Raw genomic sequence first — 22533 nt, forward strand, 5'->3', positions numbered from 1 at the left:
TTTTTCATGGATGAAAGCTGTTAATTGGAGGACTTAACTTTCTTCATTTATAGAATATATAATTGATAAAACTCTTGCAACATCTTGATTGAATGTATAGAGTTTATTTGCTTTTGGTTCATCAAAAAACTTGAGCAAACTATTAACAATTCTTTGAAAAATATCTTGATCAAAATTCTTGAACCATTGTTTGAGTGTTTCATTTGCATTCGAACGAGTGATGTATTTAATTATTGTCTTCCAAAAATCAATGTCACTCTCTGTTTCTAATGGATGAAGTAATGCAACAACAAGAAATCTAAGTTTAGAACTTTCTAAATTAGTCATTTGATCAATAAGCATATCATTAACTGTGTTCATAAATGTTCTATTAAACTCATCCATTCTATTTGTTTCTTTTAATTTATCATAGAATTCAATGACAAGATCGAAATCAATTAAACAATCTTCTGTTGTCTCTGGTTGATTTCTTATTATAAATGATCCATTGATTGCTGATAATGATGAAAATGTTGCTTTCAACAGATTGTAATTGTTTTTATCTGCAAGAAATAGATCAATGTTATTTCTGTTGATATACAATAACTTTGGAATTCTATCATTGTTTTGTTCTTTTGATAATATAAAATCTTGAATTATTTCAGTTTGTGACTGAGTTTTGTTTGACTGAGTCATCATCATTCCTTTGCAACAATGGAATATCCTAGAAATAGTTGGAACAACAGGAATTTGTAAAATATTTCTTAAATTATTATCCAAATCGAAAACATAGAGAGAATGTGTTGATGTAAGGCATGCAAAATAACTCTCATTGTAGAATGCAATGTCAATGATTTCTTTGTTTTCAATTGTAATTTGATCGACATTAATTTCATGGATATTGCACTTGTTATTGCAATTCCATACATAAGCTTTACCCTCATTGTCAAGAGCAGCACATCTATGACCTAATGATGAAATTTTGACAATAAATTTTCCATAAAGTTGGTCAAATTTTACAAACGGAGTTTCTTTTGGATTTTTATTGTCTGAAATCTGTGATTTTTGTTGTGAATTTCCGTCAGTTCCTAAATCAAATTTCTGATTTGTATTTTTCTCAAAATGAGCTTGAGGAGCACATACAAAGATGACTCCAGTAGCTGTAAGAGCGATACAATGATTCTGACTTGCTGCTAATGAAATAATTGGATAGCCATAAAGATCTTGGGCGTAAAATGAATCAATATTTAGAATTTTGTTGTGATTGGTTCCAATTCGGCCAAAATTGCTTAATCCGAAAACAAAAACCTTTCCATCAAGATTAAGATGTACAGTAAATTTTTTTCCACATGAAAGGGAAACTAGTTGCATTGTTAAATCATCTTTGGATATTTCAACCCATTTAGTATAATGCTTTATAGGCAAATTTATTATCTGGATTCGATCATTTAATCCTATTCCAAAAAGCCTAAACTTTTTGGTATTGCAATCAATTGCATGTAACATGGTATGCTCTGTACTTGATCCCACGGCGTATACGAGAACATTTTTAGGTACATTTTGAATAACATTGGAATCAATATTATTTCCATTGATCATTATTAGTTCGCCATTTGTCGATAAAGCATATGTGTACTCTGAATTGCAAGCAACATCTTTAATTTTCTTTAAATTTAACTGAGAATTTCGTTTAATATTAGTTTTAAAATGAGATTTATTTAATGGATCGCGATATATGGTTAAATGGAAGGTATTTGTGCCTTCTTTTGGCGATATAAGTTGATAGGGTTGATCCATTCCCCCTTTTTTCAAATTCGAAAAAGGAATTGAATTACATTGAAAAATTAAGATTGCACTCTGAATTATTGATTGCACAAATTTCGAAAAGAATAATTTGATGTTTCAATATAACAATACAAGATTCTTCGATATTAAGAAAAATTGCACAAATGTTAAATATCAGTTTATTATGATTCTTCATTTTATACCAAACAGATTTGTAATAAAAATGCTTATAAAGTGTGATTTGACATGATTTCAATTAAAAAATTGAAATAAACAATTCCAATTGATCGAAAAGATGTATCATATTTTATTAATGTATGAACAAAATATCAAAAAAATTAAGACCTATTATGAGCACAAATTGAGAGATATTTTATACTCCTTTATTCTGGCTGAAAAAAAAATATTAATTCCTTCTAACTACGCTCATTATATGTATGAAGCAGTATATGTACACTTTATCATAAGGAATTTCTAATAAAGCTTGCCTAATGGCAATGGAAAAAAGCATAAAACTGTTTATTTTTGCAAAGATTATAAGCTGAATGATAAAGATGATACGCATAATAGAAGTAAATTGTTTAATTGCATTGTGTAGCAACATTGATTGAAGGATTTGATATTTTAATGAAATGTAGATTACGAAAATGAAAAATTGAAATATTGAACTTTTAATTTAAAAATTTATTCGATAGATGATATATTACATAACATGGATATGAAGTAACTTCAATTGTAAGTGTCAATCATGCATTTTTAAAATTAATTTGCAAGTTCGTGGAACTCAATCAATTTTAAATGGAAAGAAATTCCAGATCTTATGATTTTATTGTGTCATTAAATAATTCTAACATCCGAGGAATGAAAAAAGCATATTTGAGTTAATCATCATTTGAATCTGAAAAATCATCTTGACTTTTAGATTTTTCGATTTCTATCTCGTGTAAATGATCTTTGTGGAAGAATTTCAGATGAATGTACGTGATTACTATAATAAAAGTGAAAACTCATTGAAGAAGTAATCCAAGCATAAATATCCATGGGACAGAACGCGCAAGATAGATAACTGCTTTGCATAATGCTGCTGCAAGGAATTGAATTATTAAAACATCAGTTACATATTGAATTTCACGTTTGATAACAATTAATATGAATTGTGGAAATGTAATAAAACTTTCAAACACGTTGGATACAACGCCAACAGCATCAAAAACAAGTTTCTGGCTTAAAAATATAGATAGTAAATAACATAAGCCAGTAATCAAAATCATTATAACTGCTAAGGAGTAAATGAACTGCTCGAAAGAATCTGCATGCATAATATTAATTTTACATGAAAATTTATAATTTCTATTAAAACTAGGGGATGTTTTTTCATTTGCAACAGTTATAGAGTATTTAAAGTATAGAAACATCAAAATTATATGTGTTAAAGCCATAAATACTGATTGATATAGCAAACTTACATGAAATTTTGCGCCAAGCCAATAAACAACGCGAAGTAAATTAGCTGCAATGGTTACTAATGAAGTACCTATTTTAAAATTTGCTACAGATTTTGTTGAAATTATGATTCTGATTTGGTCGAGATATCCAAAAGCTGGAAAAAAGATAATTAACGAGTCCATGATGTGGGATGATAGTTTTGGGAAGATGTAGAATAAATAGATACTTGCGGCGTTAAACCACATCATCCCCATTAACATCGTTAATAAACCAAAATTTCAAAATGATAATCTTTCATTGGCAAATAGGTTCTCTCATGAATTAAGGATTTTCTTTGATTTTAAAAATCCAATCAAAGCGATATTGAACACATTGATGTGGTCTCAAATGGTCTCGAATCCTCTAGATGAAGCATTTGTGCGATAGAATTGTTCTGTATATAGTGTGAATATGCAGAGTCATTATTTTAGAGGACAAATTAGCAATTGACTTTTCTATTGTTTTCTATATTTTATAATTGTTGATCCTGTATGAGATATTGTAATGGAATCTATTGCCACTAATGTTTTGTCTGAACTCCTCATATTCGAGTCTCCAATATTTTGACGTTGAATGAGAATAAACCTCAAAGAAAGCAATCTTACAAAAGCTATTGTAATACAAATTGATAAAGCAATTTGGCATATCGAAATAGAGAAAAAGAATAATTTTACAGAAATAGTATATTTGTATTAAATTACATTGGGAAATATTGGAAAGGAGTAACGAAAGAAGCATTTCTAATAAGAGGAGATGGTTGTTCCAGTTGAATAATTCTCGGTGCAAGCGGAACAGAAGGTTGTGATTTCATATGCATAAGAGGCATGCCCGCATGAGGCATCATATCTTGAATAGGCGGCATTGGAGCTCTTTCGGCTTGAATTGCGGTCTCTAGCCATGCAATACAATCTGAGAGTCTTCCTGTTGTAATAAATGATTCGTATTTCTTCTTCATTGATCCATTCCAGTGATGGTAGAGGCTAGAATTACTACGTGTAGAGCCAGAAACCCGTTTATATGTTTGCCAAAATGACCAAGGAATTTTGCCATGGAAGCCATCTCCGTAGTATTTAACAATGACGTTGAAAATAGATAGATCATCAAGTAACGTATATGGGGCTGATTTCGCATATACGCTTGTTGGGTCTTCAAAAGTTACAGAAGGCTCGGGTTTTGACGGCGGAGGGGCCTGTGGTGGTTCGCTTACCTCTTCCTTTGAATAGGAAGGAAAGGGAACTTTTCTGTTAAGGGTGCACACGAGAGGATCATGTAAACTTCAGAATTTAGAACCTTATTTTTAGGCATTATCTTGGCTACCTATTTAGGCTCGAAAAGCAAAAAATATCAAAAAATACAACTTGACTCCATTATGACCCTTTCATGGAGGTAGTTTTTATCCGCTAGTATTTTCCCTTTGAATCTCTTTACAATTCGAAATCAAATTCAAAACTCAGTAGAAGAAAGGAAGAATCGACTTACTACGGTTGTAATACGAATAAATACATATATCTAATTATTTTTATTTACATAATAATTGTTTGAAGCTCATAATCCATCAAATTTTTAAATAAAAACATTAAAATGTTGAAAATGTTCATATATTTTAATAGGGTTTTGGCACTTTATTGAGGAATTACTACATACATAGTCGAACTGAACTTGACATTTTGAAATTTAAATTATTTATCAAAATTAAAATTTAACTTGAAATTTATAATTATTTAGTCATATTTTGCATAATTCTAAGTCGATTTTGTAAAAAATCAAGAAAATTTTAACGTGCTTTATTTTTTCTTTTTTATAATAATACATATTATTATATAATTAACATATTCATAATGTTTCACCCTTTCAAAAATATAATCCTCCTCCTCTCAAATAAACGTACATACGGGTGGCCTCTTTTTTAAAAAAATTAAAATTTGAAATTTTGGGCTCAAATATTAGAGATTTTTTCAACCTTCAACGATATATGTTGTCTATATCAGACCTCCTTTCTTTTTGATACTTAACATTGTTCCTAAATCTTAGCCGTTAAGGCTGTTCTGAAAATATTTTTTTTTCGAAAAAATTCGAAAAAAATTCTTAAAATTCAAAAATCCCTTAATTCCTGAGGATTTTGGAAAAAAGTTTTTACATGAACATGTGTATATTATATGAAGTATATTGATAAGGTAAAAATCAAATTTTATTGCATATTCATCGAGAAAATAAACTAACGAATCCCTCAAAATTGAGAGGGTAATCCTCCTCCTCTCAAATAAACGTACATACGGGGCACCCTTAAGTAGCTCTTCAATCGTCGTCATTTTTGTTCATTCAAAAAAATTATTTTTTGTTGAATCTTTTTTTCAAAACTATACATGGTAAGTAGAATTTGGTAGAAATTAACAAAACCAGATTGTCAAATTTCGGTTTTGGGTTATCAATCAATTGAGCACAACTTACACGAAAATGTAGGATATAGTCTAGTAAATAGAAATAATAAAGAAAAAATGGAAAATTTCAACAAAAATTTGCGTTAAGAATTGAAATTATAAGTTCATTCAAACTCAAAAGTGAATTTCGAAAAGCATAAAATCTTCAATTTTCAGAATTATATAAAGAAATATAAAATGCTAGAGGAGTAATGCATGAATATATCCATGAATAAACGCAATTCCAAAAATCTTTCTCAAAATATCGCCATGTTCACTCTGAATCTTATAAAATCATTAAATTCTTTGTTTTAAATACAGATGACTTATTAGATTTTTGATTACACTATTAAATTTTGTGGAAAAATTATAAATAAGCCCTTTCAAGGCTGCGATTATAAAGGAAGATCTTATTAGTTGTTTGTTATTTGATTCTGGTAGAATTTCAGAGTTTTTCCGTAGATATTTTTTAACATATTTTAAAAATTGTATAAGTTTATAAATAACAAAGCTTTTATTTATTGTTGTTGCTGTGTTGCTCTACAGCGCCTTCAGCTTCGATTGTGTATATGATTGGCTTTGAGTTTCCAATACGTTGGTGTGCCAAGTACTCAATTTTGCTCTTGAATGGGAGATTTAAGCATTTTGCGAGCTGGTTAGCAATTTCTAAGCGAAGGGATGGGTCTGATGATGTCTTATTCCAGATAAGGAGTCTTTCACTATCAATACGGACAGAAACAACAGCTCCTATTACGTCCTTATGGATATTTTCGCTAATAAAATCAAGAAGAAGCTTCTCCCATTCCTGCGAGGCATGGTTTTTGAGTAATTTGACAAAGAATGTTCCGCCATTTTGATTTTCTTCATCTTCTCTAACGGCTCTTGAATCTCCTCTGAAGAAGTGAAGAGCAAAATTTTGTTTGAGTTTTGATGGTGGAATTGTATGAGAATAAACAGCCCAAAACTCTTCAACTGTATTTACTTTTGCAATTTTCGTAATGCACTTTAGATAGTCTTGCTCGGCTCTCTGACCCTTATTTGATGAGTAGATGTAAAATGTCCAAGGACTCTCCAATGGATGACTCATCGAGTGTAAAAAAGTGACAGTAAAAATTTAATGTTATTGTTATAAAAGGTTACTTGGTATTGAGGATTAATCATAATATATCATATATACCCTTATTTTGCTACAAAGAGCTCCTCTTTTCAATAGCTTTTTCTATTGAAGCATTAAAATTTATTAAAAGATCAATACAACTATGATAAATAATCTCAACTAAGACTGTATAAACCATCCATTGAATGTGGCTGGTAGATATAATGAGAAATTTTTTATAACCAATACTCCAAATCGAATCCTTAGCTAATTGAGCCGTCATGATGATTTTATATCAAAGTAAATCTTGTAAAATTGGTTGTACCTCTATAATTCTTCATAAGAATTAGAAATATTAAACCAAATCTGAATAATAATTAGTATATTGTAAATTTAATGAGGTTTTATAAAGTTATCTTCATTCTTCATATTTTTATAAAATTTTTAAAACGAATAAACTTATTGATTTAATATTAAGAAATAAAATTAAAAAAAATATACAATAAAAAAAAAGATAAAGAGACAAAATAATAAAAATAAATACTAAAAATTATTCTTGGGCACCTTTGAGTTCAATGTATTTCTTCATGATCTCAACACTTGGTTTAAAGAATGTTATAGCCCAATCGAACGCCGCCTTAACAACGCAGTAAATGTTGTTAAACTTGACGAGAGGCTCGAATGTCTCTTCTGTTTCGACATTTGAAGCTCTTGAAATTTTGACACCGATAGAAAGAACTTTTGCCAAAGCGGTTTGGTCAGTAGCCAAACAGAGAATTGCTGCACCACAAGTAACGCCAACACCGTACTTTACGAGTCCTTTGTCTTTTCCTGGCATCTTGTTTGCCTCTATGAGACAGAACACGAACTCGATGATCGACCACATACTTGCGAAACCTTTCATTTGGTTGAAAGGAGGCATTTTATGACATGATTCTCTATCAGTTATCAATTGTTCATCCAAAACTTCTGGGTTCTTCATGATCTCCTTGATGAGGCAGTGAATGCCAAACCTGAGGCACATTCCCGCTGTCTCTTTTGCAACATCAGGACTCGTTGTACTGATCGTTGCGACACTTTTTGAAAAAGTGTCATCAAATAATTTTTCCAAACCTTTCCTGTTGTCATCTTTTGATTTCAAGACTGCCAACGCGTGAGAAAGAGAGAATCTCTTGATTACAAATGCTTCATCGAGCATTTCCAATGCTACAAACAAGTTTCCTAACCCTTGCAATGCGTGGAGAACAGAGTCAATCGCTGTATCATCTTGTAAATATTTGTAAGATGATTCGTATTTCGCGTAAACACCTTTTGCGGCTGTTCCATATGGGGAATCCTTGCATCTGGAAATTCTTGATTTCAGGGGCAAATAAGCGTTGACGAAATTCGTGTATGTTTTTTCAACACTTGAATTGATGTATTTCATGATCAAAGCTAATGTGCCTTCTGAACATTGTCTGGCAAAGAAAGTGAAGTGAGAAACGGTTACGAAAGCCAAGGAAGATTCAGTTGCGTATTGCATGATCTTTCCAATTTCGTTCGATCCCAATGATTCACTTCTCAATGTCACGTTTTTATTTGGAATGAATCTATGAGGATTAATTGCGAGTGTGTAATTCGGAATGATTTCTTTGAACAAATGTTGTGTTGTGTTCTTGAAATACTCCGAAATAAATCCAAGTGGAAAAGTGTCATTCTTTGCACTCCTTTCAATACTTGTAAATGGCAAAAGTGGCAAACCGTTTTCTGTCAACAATCTGTGTGCATCTTTCAAAGCGTCCAAACCGTGTGAAATAGCCAAAGACGCTGTCAAACCATGTGTCTTTGCAAGTTTGAACAGTTGAATGACAGCGTTGTTCATGTTGTCGTCGACTTTCTGGGCAATCAACTGTATCAAGTTGATGTTTTTCGCCAAAAAGTGAAAACGGTTTTGTTGAATAATCGTTCTAAGACGATAGGCCTTTGAAATTGGCATTTTGTACTGCTGAGGGAGTTTTTCAGCGACGTATGTTCTCAGTTTATCTGGGAACTGTCTGAGTGTCGAGAAAGCTCTGAATGCATTAAAAGTGAAGTCAGAAATTAACGCTTTTAGTGTTTCAACGCAAACTATGCCTTCTGACTTGATTTCTTCGACCATCAGTCCTGATTTGTGGATCTTCGTCGCTGTATTTAGTGCGTCATCGTAAATTGACAATGGATAAAAGATTAATTCTGTCAATTCAGGAGATTTGTAGTTTTGAAGTGCGAATTGGGCCAAAATGTAAGGAAGAGATGCTTTGACAGGGAAATTGACAACTCCGTTCACTTCTAATTCGACTTCTTTGAAATAGAAATCAGATTGAACGACGGATTGCTCCAGAAGCTGGTCAAAAGCGAGAATATCGGTCCAATCAAAAGATGAAGTGACAAATTCATTGATATAACCAACTTCTTTGTCCCTAATTGCTTGTGAGTGGGCAAAAGCTCTTCCTGTCTTGATCATGTATTCGCCGTAAGGGTTTGCGAGGTGCTGGACTTGGATCCTGACGAATTCGATCAATTGGGGGTTCGGAGAATACAAATCTTCCGAAATTCGGCCTTTCATCGCTTCATCTTTCATTCCTTTCTCTTTCATCGACCACTTTTCGCCTTGGTCGTAATGAGTACCAATGGATCTGAGTGTTTCGATGATTTCGGATAGTTTATCTTTATCTCTCTGCGTATGAATGTAGCATTTGGCAAGTTTATGCTTGATAAAGTCCTGCCAGATGACAGAGATCGAAAGACTGACCGATTCGTAGATAAATGGAGCGTTTGAACGCAGAAGATCGTGGAGATCTCTGCAATGAGAAAGGAGTTGGAGCATTGAGCTCAGTTCCGGCTCGGTATAGCCATATCTGATGGCTCTTTCGTATGATTTGAATGAATCTGGCTGAGCTGGAGGTTTTGCCAATTTTTCTACGTATTGTTGACGGAGAACGGCCTTTGTGTAGTTGAGAAGTTTGAAGGCGCGTACAACAGCATTAAGGAAATCGGTATTTGGTGCTGCTGTTTTGCGAGTTAAATAAGATGAAATTATTTGAGAGATATCTTCGAATTCTTTGCGAAGATCTGTGATGATCTGTGGTGGTTGTTGGGATCTGGAGGTAAAGGATTCACTCTGGAAGGCTGGAAGTGACTGTAATTGTTCAAATGAACCTAAAGAAAGTTCGTGGTAAAGAGGAACGTAGGGATTTGTCTCGATGTAATCTCTGATCGTAGGAATTACGTTCATTAATGTAAAAGTATCTGGAGAAAGGTTTACAAAGAAAATGAGCGATGTAATGGCAGCAAAATGAAGATTTGGCTGGCAGAGACTACGCTCTTGTAAGATCTTATTCAAATATGCCCACATGATGTTGATAATTCTCGAAAGATCCGCGTATTTCTTAAATTCTGTTTCCAGCGTCTTTTCAATGGCTAATTTCTGGGATAACCAGTTGCTGCATGATTTAATGCGGATATCTAAGCGAGATATAGCATCTCTGGTTAAAAATTTCTGTAACTCGTTGATATCTTTTTTAATTGAAGACTTTTTAATGAGCATCTGATCGGCAGCTACGGATTTATAGATAATATTGCAGATCTGAGTAAGAATGACATCTGAATAAATGCCATTTGGTTCATTTAATTGTTTCAAAAATTTGCCAAGAAATGTCTGAAGTTTAGAGCATATTTCTAAGCACTTTTCTATAATATCCAAGGTGCTTGATAATATGGGAGTAACGTTTTCGGAAATTTGCTTTTCGTTTTCTGGTTTTCGAATTAATCTTTTTTCTAAAATGTTTGAAACAGATCTCCTTCCATATATTTTGGAGAGAACGATGTCGAATAAATTTGAAATATTATTCGCTTCGGTGCAGAAGGAGAGTTCTGTTGCAGCTGATAAATTCGAAATTGTTTGATAAAGTGTATGATCAGCGACTGTCTCATCCTCAATGTGAAGGAAAACAGAGTTCGGAGACGACATAGGTGATGTCGAATCGAGCTGAACTGTCTCCAAATTTTCAGTCATCTGTGAAATATACGATATGTAAAATTGCCACTTTTTTTCAACAGATTTTACTTTATTCTTTACTACGAAATGTGTCATCTTTTGACTTATTTTTAAAATGAATTTGGTATCTGTTGCAAGGGCTCTATCTTTTTCAATATCTGCTCAGAGAGAGATCTGAAATTTTTTTCGAAATCATCACAGATGAAATCAAACTTTTTAACTTATATATCCATAATAACTTTATTTTCAGAACACACTAAGCATGGACATATGGCAATAACATTCCATTTTGTATATTAGACACCCAATACATTAATTATTTTATAATATTAATAATTATACAGATTGGATCGTCATATATGATATAAATTGATATGGTTCTGCATGTAATATCAAAGCTTCTAAGAAACATTAAAATTCTTACCTAAATTAACAAAGATATTTCAATCGCAGAATCATTATATAGTCACAACGAATAACTAGATTACTCTGGATCTATTTAGTCAAGTAATACTATTTACAATCCTTGACATACAATATTCAAGAATGATAGTCGATGAAATGTCAAAACCGATGAGGGTTTTATTGAGGAAGAATTTTTTAATGCTAAATAGTACATTTTGATATAACATTAATACTTCCTTCAATACCGACTTTTGAATATAAAATTTTGGAATGTCATCCAAAAGTAATTCCATTACTATCAAAGGTAAAGTGGTTTTTATTGGTGATTCGTCAGTTGGGAAAACAAGTATCATTAACTACTACAATCAAATTAACGAAGAGCCACAACCAACTGTTGGGGCTAACTCAATTCAATGCAATATCATGTTAAACGAGAAAAGAGTTCGAGTTAACATATGGGATACTGCTGGCCAAGAAAATTATCAATGCTTAGTACCAATGTTTGCCAGATGTTCATACGTCGCTGTTATCGTTTTCGATACAACTAATCTAGACTCATATAATAACATCTCTCTTTGGTTTAAATACGCTAAATTTGATTGCAATGTGCCACATATTTTATTAGTTTCTAATAAAAACGATCTTGACACTGTTATCACAGCTGAACAGATTAACGAACTTAAAGAGAAATTTAGATGTCCAATATTTTTCACTTCTGCTATTACCGGAAAAAATATTGAAAATCTTTTCAGAGAAATAGCTGAAATTGTTGATCAAGAAGATCCTGAAGCCACTGCTATGGAAGAACAATCCGTTACTTTTAATGAAGCCTTGCAATCTGAGAAAAAGAGGAAATGTTGTTAATTTAATTGCATATCTTTTGAAAATCTCTTTATTATTGTGATTTTCATAGTAAAATATAGTGTTTTGTTATATGTAAATGCTATGGATGCTTTGCATTAATTTGCAAATGAACCAATACTAGTTTATTGAATGTTCTTTGCTAATGATATGAATAACATTCAGAATGTGATTCGGAATTTATAAACATAATTCTGTAAAAGTAGATATATTACTATGATTCTTTTAAATGATGCTAATGTGATTTGTATTCAAGAGATTTAATGAATTATTCTTAAATTTCAGTAAATTGGCATCATTAATATAAATTAGAAATTCAATATATGAAGAATACTGTTTAAAATTTGAGAAAAAGTGACGAAAAAGTGCAAAATGAGAACGACGTTATATCAAAAGAAGGTCAATATCAGGGCTGATTACTTCAAATTGATAGGGGCTGGATTGAAAGATATAAACGATCTCGAATTAAATGAAAAAATTGTAACTCTTGATCTATCTGACAATAAGTTGACTGATTTTCTCGATTTTCCTGAAAATTCTAACATAGAAACACTTATTTTAGATAGAAATCCACTTCTCAGCTTTAAAGGATTTCCGAAAATGGAAAAACTCACAAATTTATCATTATTCGAAACACCACTTGCAAAACTATCCAATTTTCGCGCTTTAGCTTACATTGCCGCAGGACCTCAACTTAAGATTCTTAACGGCACAGAAATAACAAAAGCAGACATATCAAACGCTCATACTTACGGAGACCCACAATATACGATAAACCTTGTTACACAAGGATGGCTTCCTAAGCGTCCTTCCTATACAAACGATATGAAACCTATTTCAATTCGCGAAGAAACAGGAAAATCAAAGAAAAAGACTCCAGCTAAACAAAATACTCCAACTACTAAGAAATCACTTGTTGCTCGTGCTACAATGAAGAAAGAGGAAACATTCAAGAAGCAAAAAGAGCAAGTTGATGGAAATCAATTAACACGTATGCTAAACATCCTTGATTCACAAAAGAATGACCCATTATCCGTCAGAGCAGTCAGAATATTACGATCCATCGGTGTTCCACGTGATGAAATCAAGCAATTCCTTAAAAATTATTTTTCACCTGTAGTTCATCAAAAGAAGCAGCCAAAAGTCAAGAAACCACAAGTAGATCCTAACAGTTTAGAAGGTCAAATTGAGAAACAAAAGGAAACAATTCACCTTCTTGCAACTCAATTATGTACAATCAGATCTCAGAACAGAAACTTTGTTATGTACGAAGAAATGATTAACGAAATTGCAGGACCACTCTTTGAAAACGCTAGAATTGTCGAAGAAGAACTCGCACGCGATGAAAAAGGTTTAACTGAATCTTATATCTCACAACAAAGGAATAATACATCGATACAGCCACAGATCCAACAGGTAGATCAAAGAATGGATCAACCAAAGGATCTTTATGTCGATTTGCGTAAAACTCTTATTGAATATCTCAAAACTACACCAGAGAAGAACGATAATGAGTTAATCGAGTTACTTAATGACTTAGATGATGTTGATGAGGAAGAAGATATCGAGGAAGAGGAAGGTTTTAATGAAGAAGAAATTATTGCAGAAGAAGAAGAACCAGCAGAGGAAGTTAATGCTGATGAGGTATTCCTAGCCGAAGAAGAAGATAATATTGAAGCTGAAGAAGAGAAAATTGATGAAGAGGAAGAAAAAGAATTTAATGAAGAAGATATTTCACTAAAAATTAATGAACAAGATAAAGTTGAGCCAGGTCCAGAAGATATTCCAATAAATGAAGAAGAAGATCATGAAGGAGAAGACTTAGATCAAGAAATTGTTGCTGAAGAGGAAGATTTAGCTGATGAGCCTGCTCCAGAACCTATTCCTGAAGAAGAAGAGGAAGAAAAATTCTTAGAAGAAGAGGTAGATGATGAATTGTATGATTTGATTACCCTCAAACCAAAATCCAACTAATTGTGATTTCTATTTAAAAAAAAATATTGTTTTTTTGATAAGATTAGTTTGTGTTAGAACTAAAATATTTTTGAACTTCTTGAATACTAAATTTTGAAGGTTGAATTGTTGATATATTGAATCTTATCAAAATTAAATTCAAATCAAGTAAATTTGCTTCTCGTCTACCTTTCTTTATAGGAAAAATCATAATGTTATATAGTAAATATAATCAAATAACATAATATAATTTATAATAAAAAAACAAAAATAATAAAAAAATAAATAATAAAAGTTAAGGGTGAGCATGCCATAATTCAACAGCAACAATAGGGAAAGATTCACTCTTTCCGAGTTTTGGTGAATTAAAAGTTTCACAGTCCTGGGAATAGCAATTCATAAAGTTATCATCAATATAAATAGCACTTCCATTATTCACTGAATCTCTAGAACCACCACCGATCATTAGATCCTTTCTTGTCGTTGAAATAAACAAATCATTGTTTTGTGACCAGCGGAATCCAGCAAAATACGGATCGAAATGGAAAACGAAGGTTTCTCCAGTTCCGTAAAATCCATGCTTTTCCTCTATGCCAGAAGATAAGAATGCACCAACACGAGAACCATCTCTTCCTAAAACTATCAATATTGCGGGCATCTTTTTCATTGCTTTCGAATAGAATGTGGAGAATGAAACTCCATCATTGTCTGCAGAATAAAGTAGTTCCCATGATAATAATCTGTATCTTTTTGGCATAAAGAGTCGAATGTGTTCAATTTCAGCAGAAGTAAGAATTGTCGATTCACCTGTGATTTTGAATTTGTTTTGGCGGAGTAATTGTTGTTGATTGGCAAGATATTCGAGATCAAAAGATTGAGCTCTCATTCTCAGTTTTTTATTGAGATTGTCAAGTGAAGGACTCATATTTAAACCTGACTTAAGTACTCTGATGATTGATTCAACTTCATCTTTGAAATTTTCCAAAAGTCGGCGAATTGCAATAAAATTGATAACATTGACAGAGCTATGATTGAAAACATCGTATAAATATGTAATTGATAAAACTGCTGGTAAATTTGGGTCATTAGGATCAACATTACCGTGAGGCATTGGATATTCGGAAATACTTAGTTTAATGATTCCGATAAGTCGTATTACGGTCATTTTTGGAATCTGAAAATCGGTTGAATCAAGTTCTATGTATAATTCTATACCATGTTGATACATAGATGAAGGTATTTCAATATTGAAACCATTAAAATCGGCCACACCATAGATCCTATGAACTTCTTCCCTGACGGGCATGAGATTTTTAAGACTAGAGGGTTGCTGAACGGAAATTTTTGACACAATAGACATTTTTGATTTTAATTCAAAAAAGTGACGTTTCTGCAAGATTTTCGATTATTAATCTACTAATAATTATTCACATTGTAAAACTTTTATATCGTTTTAATTTGAAAGAAAAGTTTTTTCTTCAGAATTTTTGAGAAGTTTTATAAAAAAGATATCGATAATTTTCGATTCAAAATTTCGATTTTTCGCTTGAAAAATCTTGTATTTTGCCTTAAGTTAATATAAGTGTAATTAAAATTTTTGACATGAGAACGATGGTTAACAATTGACGACCCAACAAAAATTTTTATGACCCTTAAAATTTTAGACTTTGGATGAGAAATCTCAAATGATTTATGCCAAAATTTAATCTCATTTGTTTACATGTGTAAACATATCAAATGGATGGAAGATTTTCAATGTGATATGATTTTACTCAAGTTTTTATATCGCGATCAATACGAAGCACTCGGAAGTTTGTTTTCGATATCTGATTTCGCTTGTAGTCGTATATGCTATCTTAAGTAGTAAATTGCGCACATATTCCATTCAAGTTTTATTGGAGTCATTTCATTTGAAGTTCGAAAAGAATGAGTGATATAAATGGATAATAAGGTATTTATAAGAGCAGACTGCGAAAAAAGCTATCACATTCTGAAAATATGTATTTATCACTAAGAAAATATAAGATTCATGATATCAATAATGCAGAAATTTGAAATTTTAATATAAATTTGTTATGATGACAAAAATAAATCTAAAATGATAGTGTATAGATCAAAAGCTTTATTGCATCAGAACAATGTATGTATTTGAACTTATAACCGCAAAACAAAGGTAAGTTACTCGTTTAATAAGTTAGGATCTATCTCGAAGCAACGGCAGAAATGAGGTGTTGAAATGACTCCGGCAACTTTAACGAGATTTGTCAAATATTTCTGAAGTGCTTCAGCTCTTTGGTCGAGAAAAGCCTTGTCCTTATTTCCAAACATCTTTTTTGGTGGAAAAGCCTGTAAGAAACGATTTTCCTTATAAAGTGGTCTGATCTGAGAATCGAACTCAAAGAGTTGGGAATATCTTCTCTGGATTTTATGAATGTGAACGATGTTTTCCTTCTGTATTCCGACTTCAATGTCATAAACAACAGCGTTAATTGTCGGATCTAAATCGAACTTCTCAATAAATAGGTACATGCGTGGATCAACTGTGGAACTCTGAAGTTGCTGAAGCTTCTTTTGAGGCAATGATGCAACTGGGATTTCTGTAGCCATACTCAAAATTGTCAGTTTTTCATGTAATCAGTCTGAATTGAATCACTTCAAAAATCCGATTTTGCAATTATATTGTCTTTAGAATCTCCTTTATAGTTCAAATATATAAAACGAAAAAAGTTCGAAAAAATGTAGTAAGAGATGAGTTCTTTGGGTTTTGTTATAGAAAATCATTTAAACTGTATTTTTTGATGTCATTTATGAAATTTTCAATGATGGATACTTAGCTAATCGAATCTAGTTGTGATCACATCATTTAAAGATGTGTTTGTTTTCAAATATGAATCTACATAGAGAGTCTAAGTGTTCTATAGACTATTAATCTGATAATTTCATCTTCTACAAAAAAATATTCAATAAGATCAAAAAAAATCGAAGATACATATTAATTCCATGTGCATTACAATTTCTTTATTGAAATTACTATTGTGATGGTTTTTATTAAAAAAAAAATCATTTCAAAAATTTGTAAGAGATAATATTTATTACTGATATATATAAATTAAAATGATCATAGAAATGTTATCATAATGGCAATGAAAGTTCATCATTGAAATTATGCTGGTGGAGCCATGTTACGCATGCACAGAGAAAGAATTATAAAGCCTAGAATTATCAAAGGCCATGGGAATCCACCACTGGCTGGCTGTTCTTGGACGAATGGATGTGGAGGGTATTCCTTTGATGGTGTCTTTAATCTGATAGTAACTTCATTTGCTGATTTTCTGTTAGAAGATGATGTAACTTCGAAAGCTACAGGATAATTTTGAAAATTAGTATATAAATTGAAAGAAATTGTTGTTGTAAACTTAGGAGCATCGATTGTAAGATTTTGTCCATCTGGACGTTGAATTTCAAATACTCTTATTTGGTTGGCTTCAAAAACATTAGTAGTTAATTTTTCTGGTCTGATAGTTTTTGTGTTCGTGTCTAAATTGAAAGATGCATATGGAATTCTGTTCTGATCCTGATCAATTCCAATGATTTTGTATTGTTGTGATAACGAAGAAGTGAGAAAGAATGAAAACATTTTGTCACTTTTTTAATATTGGGCATAAACCAATATTATGATTTATCGCACAGAAATAACAACATGAGTTTTTTAAAATGCATTATCCCTTTTTCTCCCCATTGAGATCATAGAAATAGAGTGATTTCAAAGTGATATGTTTTAATTTTGAGTTTATGGTTTAGATATTATATTATTGTATTGTGTTCTATATGGTGAGCAATATTAACAGTATTTTTTTGCAGAAAAGTTTGTCGTATCAATTTCCAATAACTTTCACTTTAGATGATCAGAGTTTAAATTATTTAAAGTAATAGTATTTAATGATAATTCTCTATGGTTGAAATATTATTCAATTTCAAAATCTAATGAGTTGAAGAACAAAATTACTAAATTGCAACGATTTTTTGAAAAAAAAAATCAAAAAATCATTTATTGGCATTCTAAATTTGACCATTGTAGAAAAGTATCCATCCAAAACGAGCATTTGCAATTATAAATTGAAGAAATTGGAAGAATGGTGTAATGTTTAAAGTTGTTTCTTTTTTGATATCAGGATTGTTTATCGAGTTAAATGGTAAATGCAATAGAACAGTCCTAAGTAATAAGTGCACCGTGTAAAATAAGAAGTTCTGTTGTTTCCTTGCTATTATGATGTGCTGCTATATGGAGTGGAGTGTGTCCTTTTGAATCTTTAGCATTTACATTAGCACCATGCAAAATAAGAAGTTCTGCTGTTTCTTTACTATTATAATGTGCTGCTATATGGAGTGGAGTAACTTCATCTTGACTTTGAGCATTAATTTCAGCACCATGCAAAATAAGAAGCTCTGTTGTTTCTTTACTATTATGACTTGATGCTGAATGGAGTGGAGTGTGTCCTTTTGAATCTTTAGCATTTACATTAGCACCATGCAAAATAAGAATTTCTGCTGTTTCTTTGTTATTATGATATGCTGCTAAATGGAGTGGAGTAACTTCATCTTGACTTTGAGCATTAATTTCAACACCATGCAAAATAAGAAGTTCTGCTGTTTCTTTGCTATTATGAAGTGCTGCTATATGGAGTGGAGTAACTTCGTCTTGACTTTGAGCATTTATATTAGCACCATGCAATATAAGAAGTGCTGCTGTTTCTTTGTTATTATGATGTGCTGCTATATGGAGTGGAGTGTGTCCTTTTGAGTCTTTAGCATTTAAATTAGCACCATGCAAAATAAGAAGTTCTGCTGTTTCTTTACTATTATGATATGCTGCTATATGGAGTGGAGTAACTTCATCTTGACTTTGAGCATTTATATTAGCACCATGCAAAATAAGAAGTTGTGCAAAAACTCGATTATTTTTATGTGTAGCTATGTGGAGTGGAATGTCTCCTTTATTGTTTTTAGAATTAATTTCTGCGCCATGTAAAATAAGAAGTTCTGCTGTTTCTTTGCTATTACAATTCGCGCAATAATGAAGAGCTGTTGATCCTCCATCGCATTGCGCATTAATATTTGCCCCATGCAAAATCATACACTCTGCTGTTTTATTATAATTTTTTATTGCTGCATAATGAAGTGGTGTTCTTCCAGATTTATCTTTTGAATTGACAGTTACACCATTTAAGATGAGAAGTTCTGATATTTCTTGATTATCATTCAATGTTGATATATGGAGGGCGCATCTTCCATGAGAATCCTTTATATTGATATCAACACCAGCTGAAATGAAATATTCTACAAGATAAGTAAGCGAAAAATAAGGTAAATATAAAAAGGCTTCTCCAATTTCTTTTGTGATGTCAATATTAACAAGTAGTGCTTGGATATTTCCGTATGTCGCGCAATATTCTAAATCAATATCAATTTCGTATTCATTCTTCAAAAATGTGATAAAATCGATATTGTGAGAAATAATGGCGCTTCTCATACATTTTATATCTGGCTTTTGGAATTTCATGCATTCATGCATTATATCTGGATTGCCTCCTAAAAATGAAACTCGAAGACAATTAGCGCTGATTTTTGGGTTAAATTTTGATATTAATATCTTAAAACATTTAACAGATCCATAATAGCAGCACAATTCAAGTAATGAAATTCCTGTGCTTGATTTTGGAAAGAAATCGCTTTGAAGATGCTGGTTTATTTTAAAGTCATTTTGTTCAGTAAAAATAATAAATGACTCTTGGTCATCAAACATAATTGCTCTGTAGATTGTGTTTTGTTCATGGACATTCAATGAATATTTATCAATTTCATATTTTTCGAAATATTTTTTATCATGATCATTCAGAAGCAATCCATATTCTTTATAAAAGAAGTAATGTAAAACAGGATCGATATGATTCTGTGGTTTAATATGAAACTCTTCATAAATCATTTTGAAAATAGTCCAATATGATCTAAAATATCGATTATTGAACGTAAAGGCAGAAGAAATGAGCGTATATATCCTGTCTGGTGTTAAAATCTTTGTTTCAATTAGATTGGCCTTAATCTTTTGAAAAATTTGTTGAATTTCATCACTTTTTGTAGTTTTGATAACCATCAGAGATGACACGGTTTCCTGATAAACTCTGTATTTTTCTGTCAGTTCGGTGTATATCTGATGTGCGCTCTTTTGTGATGTCATCCAAAAAGTGAATAGTTTACATCAATTATAATAATTTTTAAACCACGCATTTCTGTGCATCGTATATATTTTAAATAATTTTTATAATTGATGAATGAACGATGAATTAAATAAAATGTCTATATACGATTCATTGTTTGTAGTAATCTTAGGCATAATAGCAGTTACTTTAAGGCTCTATCATATAGAATTTCCGAATCAAACAGTATTTGACGAGGTTTATTTTGGCAATTTTACCAATTTTTATATAAAGCATCAATATTTTTTCGATATACATCCACCATTAGGGAAATTAGTTATGGCTGGAATAGCCAGAGCAACTCAATACAAAGGAAATATTGTATTTAGTAAAAAGCCGCACGAATTTTACGAAAACAACGAGATTTCATATGTGTCGCTTAGACTTACACCAATTATCTTTCAGTCCATGTGTTTTCCTTTAATTTATCTTTCAATGAGATATTTTCAATTTTCATACTTCGCTTCATTATCAGCATCTCTTATTCTCATATTCGATACATCAATTACAGCCGAAGGCAAGTACATTTTATCTGATGGACTCCTTCATTTCTTCTCTTGTCTTCATATTTTTGCTGTAGCTTTACTATATGCCCAGAACTTAGACATTCAAGCAATACTTTGTGGGGTAACGCTTGGTTGTGCGATATCATGCAAAAATACCGCCCTTGGTTTAATTATTTTTACTGCTGTTGTACAGCTTTTTTGGATATATAATACTATGCCAGATGTTGCTAGTATATTCTATAGAGCAGCCTTGATCCTCTTGCCAGCTATTTTTATTTATATTTTAGGTTTTACAATTCATTATTTGTTATTATGGGAACGTCAAGATTCATTTGGCTATATAGATAGTCTGTCTCTTAATTTAATGCTTGACAAGACGAAATTCCCTGGATATTTAATAACAAAAGGAAGTATTTTCTTTAAGATATTTCAATTGTTGTTAAAAATGCACGCAAGTAACATGAAAATAGTTACTCCTCATATATCAGGATCTATGCCTATTAATTGGCCATTTCTTATGGATCGAAGAGTATATTTCTACGGAGCACAGAATAGAATAATAGCATGCATGGGAAATCCATTTGTATACTATGCTTCAAGCATTTCGCTTGGTTTAACAATGATTTTGATCTTTTTCAAACTTGATCATCGTCATTTCTTCCTTTTATTCGGTTGGATAGTATCTTATATTCCATTTGTACTTATTCCAAGGGTAATGTTCTTATACCATTATATAATACCCTTATTCTTCGCAGTAATGAATTATTCCGCTTTAATTGAAACAATTTTGCCACAAAAACTGGCAAATTTTGTGTTATTTGTTACAATTATTGTATGCTGTTACGGATATTGGTACTTTTCTCCATATGTTTACGGTTCTTTCTGTCCAAACTGCGATCAAAAGAAAATATGGGATGAAAGATGGATCAATGGACCGAATACTAAGCAGATAGATGATGAAGTCACTGAAGTTAGATATACAACACTTCCTGAATGGTAAATTCAAAAAAAAAATTAGAATTTTGGTGTTATTGATAATTATAGATATTTTAATTGGTATGATGTTTGTAAATTAAACGATTATGTTTATTCGCGTTAGAAAAAAAAAATTATTTGCATCTTCGAGTATTTCTGTGTCTTTTACTATAAATTCAGTAAGTAAGTTGATATGATCCAGTTATGGATCAACAACAGTTTGCTGTAACTTAGATAAATTGATTTTGATGCTAATAAGTAGCTTCTCTTCAACAAAATATGTGTATTTTGTCATACAAATACTTCAAATATCGTTCTGTAGGTATATCAAATAGATATTAGAGTAATATTCCAGATAAAATTAATTTTGATTCTTCTGCAATTAATTCACCATTTAAGTTGCTTGTAACTTGTAACTAATTGGATTAATGTATTAAAACGATGCCAATTATAGCGCCGATTTCAAACGATATCTTCCATTTATTTTTTCCATATCTCTATTCAAAATATTGAGTATCCTATTGTAATAGATTAGTGTGGGTTTGATTTTGGCCTTACAATTTCTTGTTTTGCTCCAATAATCTTTTCCAACTAAAATTGAGAACACTTCATCAGCTGTAAATGAAATATGTGGTGTATTATATTGAAAGGCGTGTTGTAAGAAACACTGTCTAACAGTCATTGTTAAATTAAATACATCATCTGGCTGTTCAGGCTCGCTTTTCTGAGCAATAGTCTGAATGGATGACTTAATCTTTGCTTGGCTAGTAATCATAGGTACTCTCATAAGTACTCTACCAAA

General features: G+C 31.5%; 11 protein-coding genes across 11 annotated transcripts, besides 1 other annotated feature; 3 read left to right on the forward strand and 8 right to left on the reverse strand.

Moving 5' to 3' along the window:
• Positions 1 to 33: 33 nt before the first annotated feature.
• On the reverse strand, positions 34 to 1783 carry TVAGG3_0507660 (guanyl-nucleotide exchange factor protein; the record flags this gene model as incomplete). Its single annotated transcript, XM_001324883.2, has 1 exon — positions 34 to 1776. One exon carries the CDS (start codon positions 1774 to 1776, stop codon positions 34 to 36), a length of 1743 nt encoding a protein of 580 aa, XP_001324918.1.
• Positions 1784 to 3946: 2163 nt separating this feature from the next.
• TVAGG3_0507670 (uncharacterized protein) lies at positions 3947 to 4204 on the reverse strand (the record flags this gene model as incomplete). The annotated part of the gene is made up of 1 exon (XM_001324882.1): positions 3947 to 4204. One exon carries the CDS (start codon positions 4202 to 4204, stop codon positions 3947 to 3949), a length of 258 nt encoding a protein of 85 aa, XP_001324917.1.
• A 293-nt stretch (positions 4205 to 4497) lies between these two features.
• Positions 4498 to 5532: a mobile genetic element.
• Positions 5533 to 6161: 629 nt separating this feature from the next.
• Positions 6162 to 6753, reverse strand: TVAGG3_0507690 (translation initiation factor protein; the record flags this gene model as incomplete). The annotated part of the gene is made up of 1 exon (XM_001324881.2): positions 6181 to 6753. One exon carries the CDS (start codon positions 6751 to 6753, stop codon positions 6181 to 6183), a length of 573 nt encoding a protein of 190 aa, XP_001324916.1.
• A 415-nt stretch (positions 6754 to 7168) lies between these two features.
• TVAGG3_0507700 (cytoplasmic FMR1-interacting protein-related family) lies at positions 7169 to 10800 on the reverse strand (the record flags this gene model as incomplete). Its single annotated transcript, XM_001324880.1, has 1 exon — positions 7313 to 10795. The coding sequence occupies one exon, from the start codon at positions 10793 to 10795 to the stop codon at positions 7313 to 7315; it is 3483 nt and encodes a 1160-aa protein (XP_001324915.1).
• A 652-nt stretch (positions 10801 to 11452) lies between these two features.
• On the forward strand, positions 11453 to 12235 carry TVAGG3_0507710 (retrograde vesicle-mediated transport, Golgi to ER; the record flags this gene model as incomplete). Its single annotated transcript, XM_001324879.1, has 1 exon — positions 11453 to 12046. The coding sequence occupies one exon, from the start codon at positions 11453 to 11455 to the stop codon at positions 12044 to 12046; it is 594 nt and encodes a 197-aa protein (XP_001324914.1).
• A 174-nt stretch (positions 12236 to 12409) lies between these two features.
• TVAGG3_0507720 (uncharacterized protein) lies at positions 12410 to 14175 on the forward strand (the record flags this gene model as incomplete). Its single annotated transcript, XM_001324878.2, has 1 exon — positions 12416 to 14017. One exon carries the CDS (start codon positions 12416 to 12418, stop codon positions 14015 to 14017), a length of 1602 nt encoding a protein of 533 aa, XP_001324913.1.
• Positions 14176 to 14290: 115 nt separating this feature from the next.
• Positions 14291 to 15434, reverse strand: TVAGG3_0507730 (negative regulation of peptidyl-cysteine S-nitrosylation; the record flags this gene model as incomplete). The annotated part of the gene is made up of 1 exon (XM_001324877.1): positions 14292 to 15356. One exon carries the CDS (start codon positions 15354 to 15356, stop codon positions 14292 to 14294), a length of 1065 nt encoding a protein of 354 aa, XP_001324912.1.
• Positions 15435 to 16009: 575 nt separating this feature from the next.
• On the reverse strand, positions 16010 to 16744 carry TVAGG3_0507740 (phosphatidylinositol binding; the record flags this gene model as incomplete). Its single annotated transcript, XM_001324876.1, has 1 exon — positions 16175 to 16603. The coding sequence occupies one exon, from the start codon at positions 16601 to 16603 to the stop codon at positions 16175 to 16177; it is 429 nt and encodes a 142-aa protein (XP_001324911.1).
• A 302-nt stretch (positions 16745 to 17046) lies between these two features.
• TVAGG3_0507750 (uncharacterized protein) lies at positions 17047 to 17633 on the reverse strand (the record flags this gene model as incomplete). The annotated part of the gene is made up of 1 exon (XM_001324875.1): positions 17160 to 17633. One exon carries the CDS (start codon positions 17631 to 17633, stop codon positions 17160 to 17162), a length of 474 nt encoding a protein of 157 aa, XP_001324910.1.
• A 269-nt stretch (positions 17634 to 17902) lies between these two features.
• TVAGG3_0507760 (ankyrin repeat and SOCS box-containing protein 4 family) lies at positions 17903 to 20231 on the reverse strand (the record flags this gene model as incomplete). The annotated part of the gene is made up of 1 exon (XM_001324874.1): positions 18210 to 20231. One exon carries the CDS (start codon positions 20229 to 20231, stop codon positions 18210 to 18212), a length of 2022 nt encoding a protein of 673 aa, XP_001324909.1.
• A 95-nt stretch (positions 20232 to 20326) lies between these two features.
• TVAGG3_0507770 (dolichyl-phosphate-mannose-protein mannosyltransferase protein) lies at positions 20327 to 22533 on the forward strand (the record flags this gene model as incomplete). The annotated part of the gene is made up of 1 exon (XM_001324873.2): positions 20530 to 21756. One exon carries the CDS (start codon positions 20530 to 20532, stop codon positions 21754 to 21756), a length of 1227 nt encoding a protein of 408 aa, XP_001324908.1.

Source organism: Trichomonas vaginalis, chromosome II (assembly GCF_026262505.1).
Source record: "Trichomonas vaginalis G3 chromosome II, whole genome shotgun sequence".
Classification (NCBI taxonomy): domain Eukaryota; phylum Parabasalia; order Trichomonadida; family Trichomonadidae; genus Trichomonas; species Trichomonas vaginalis.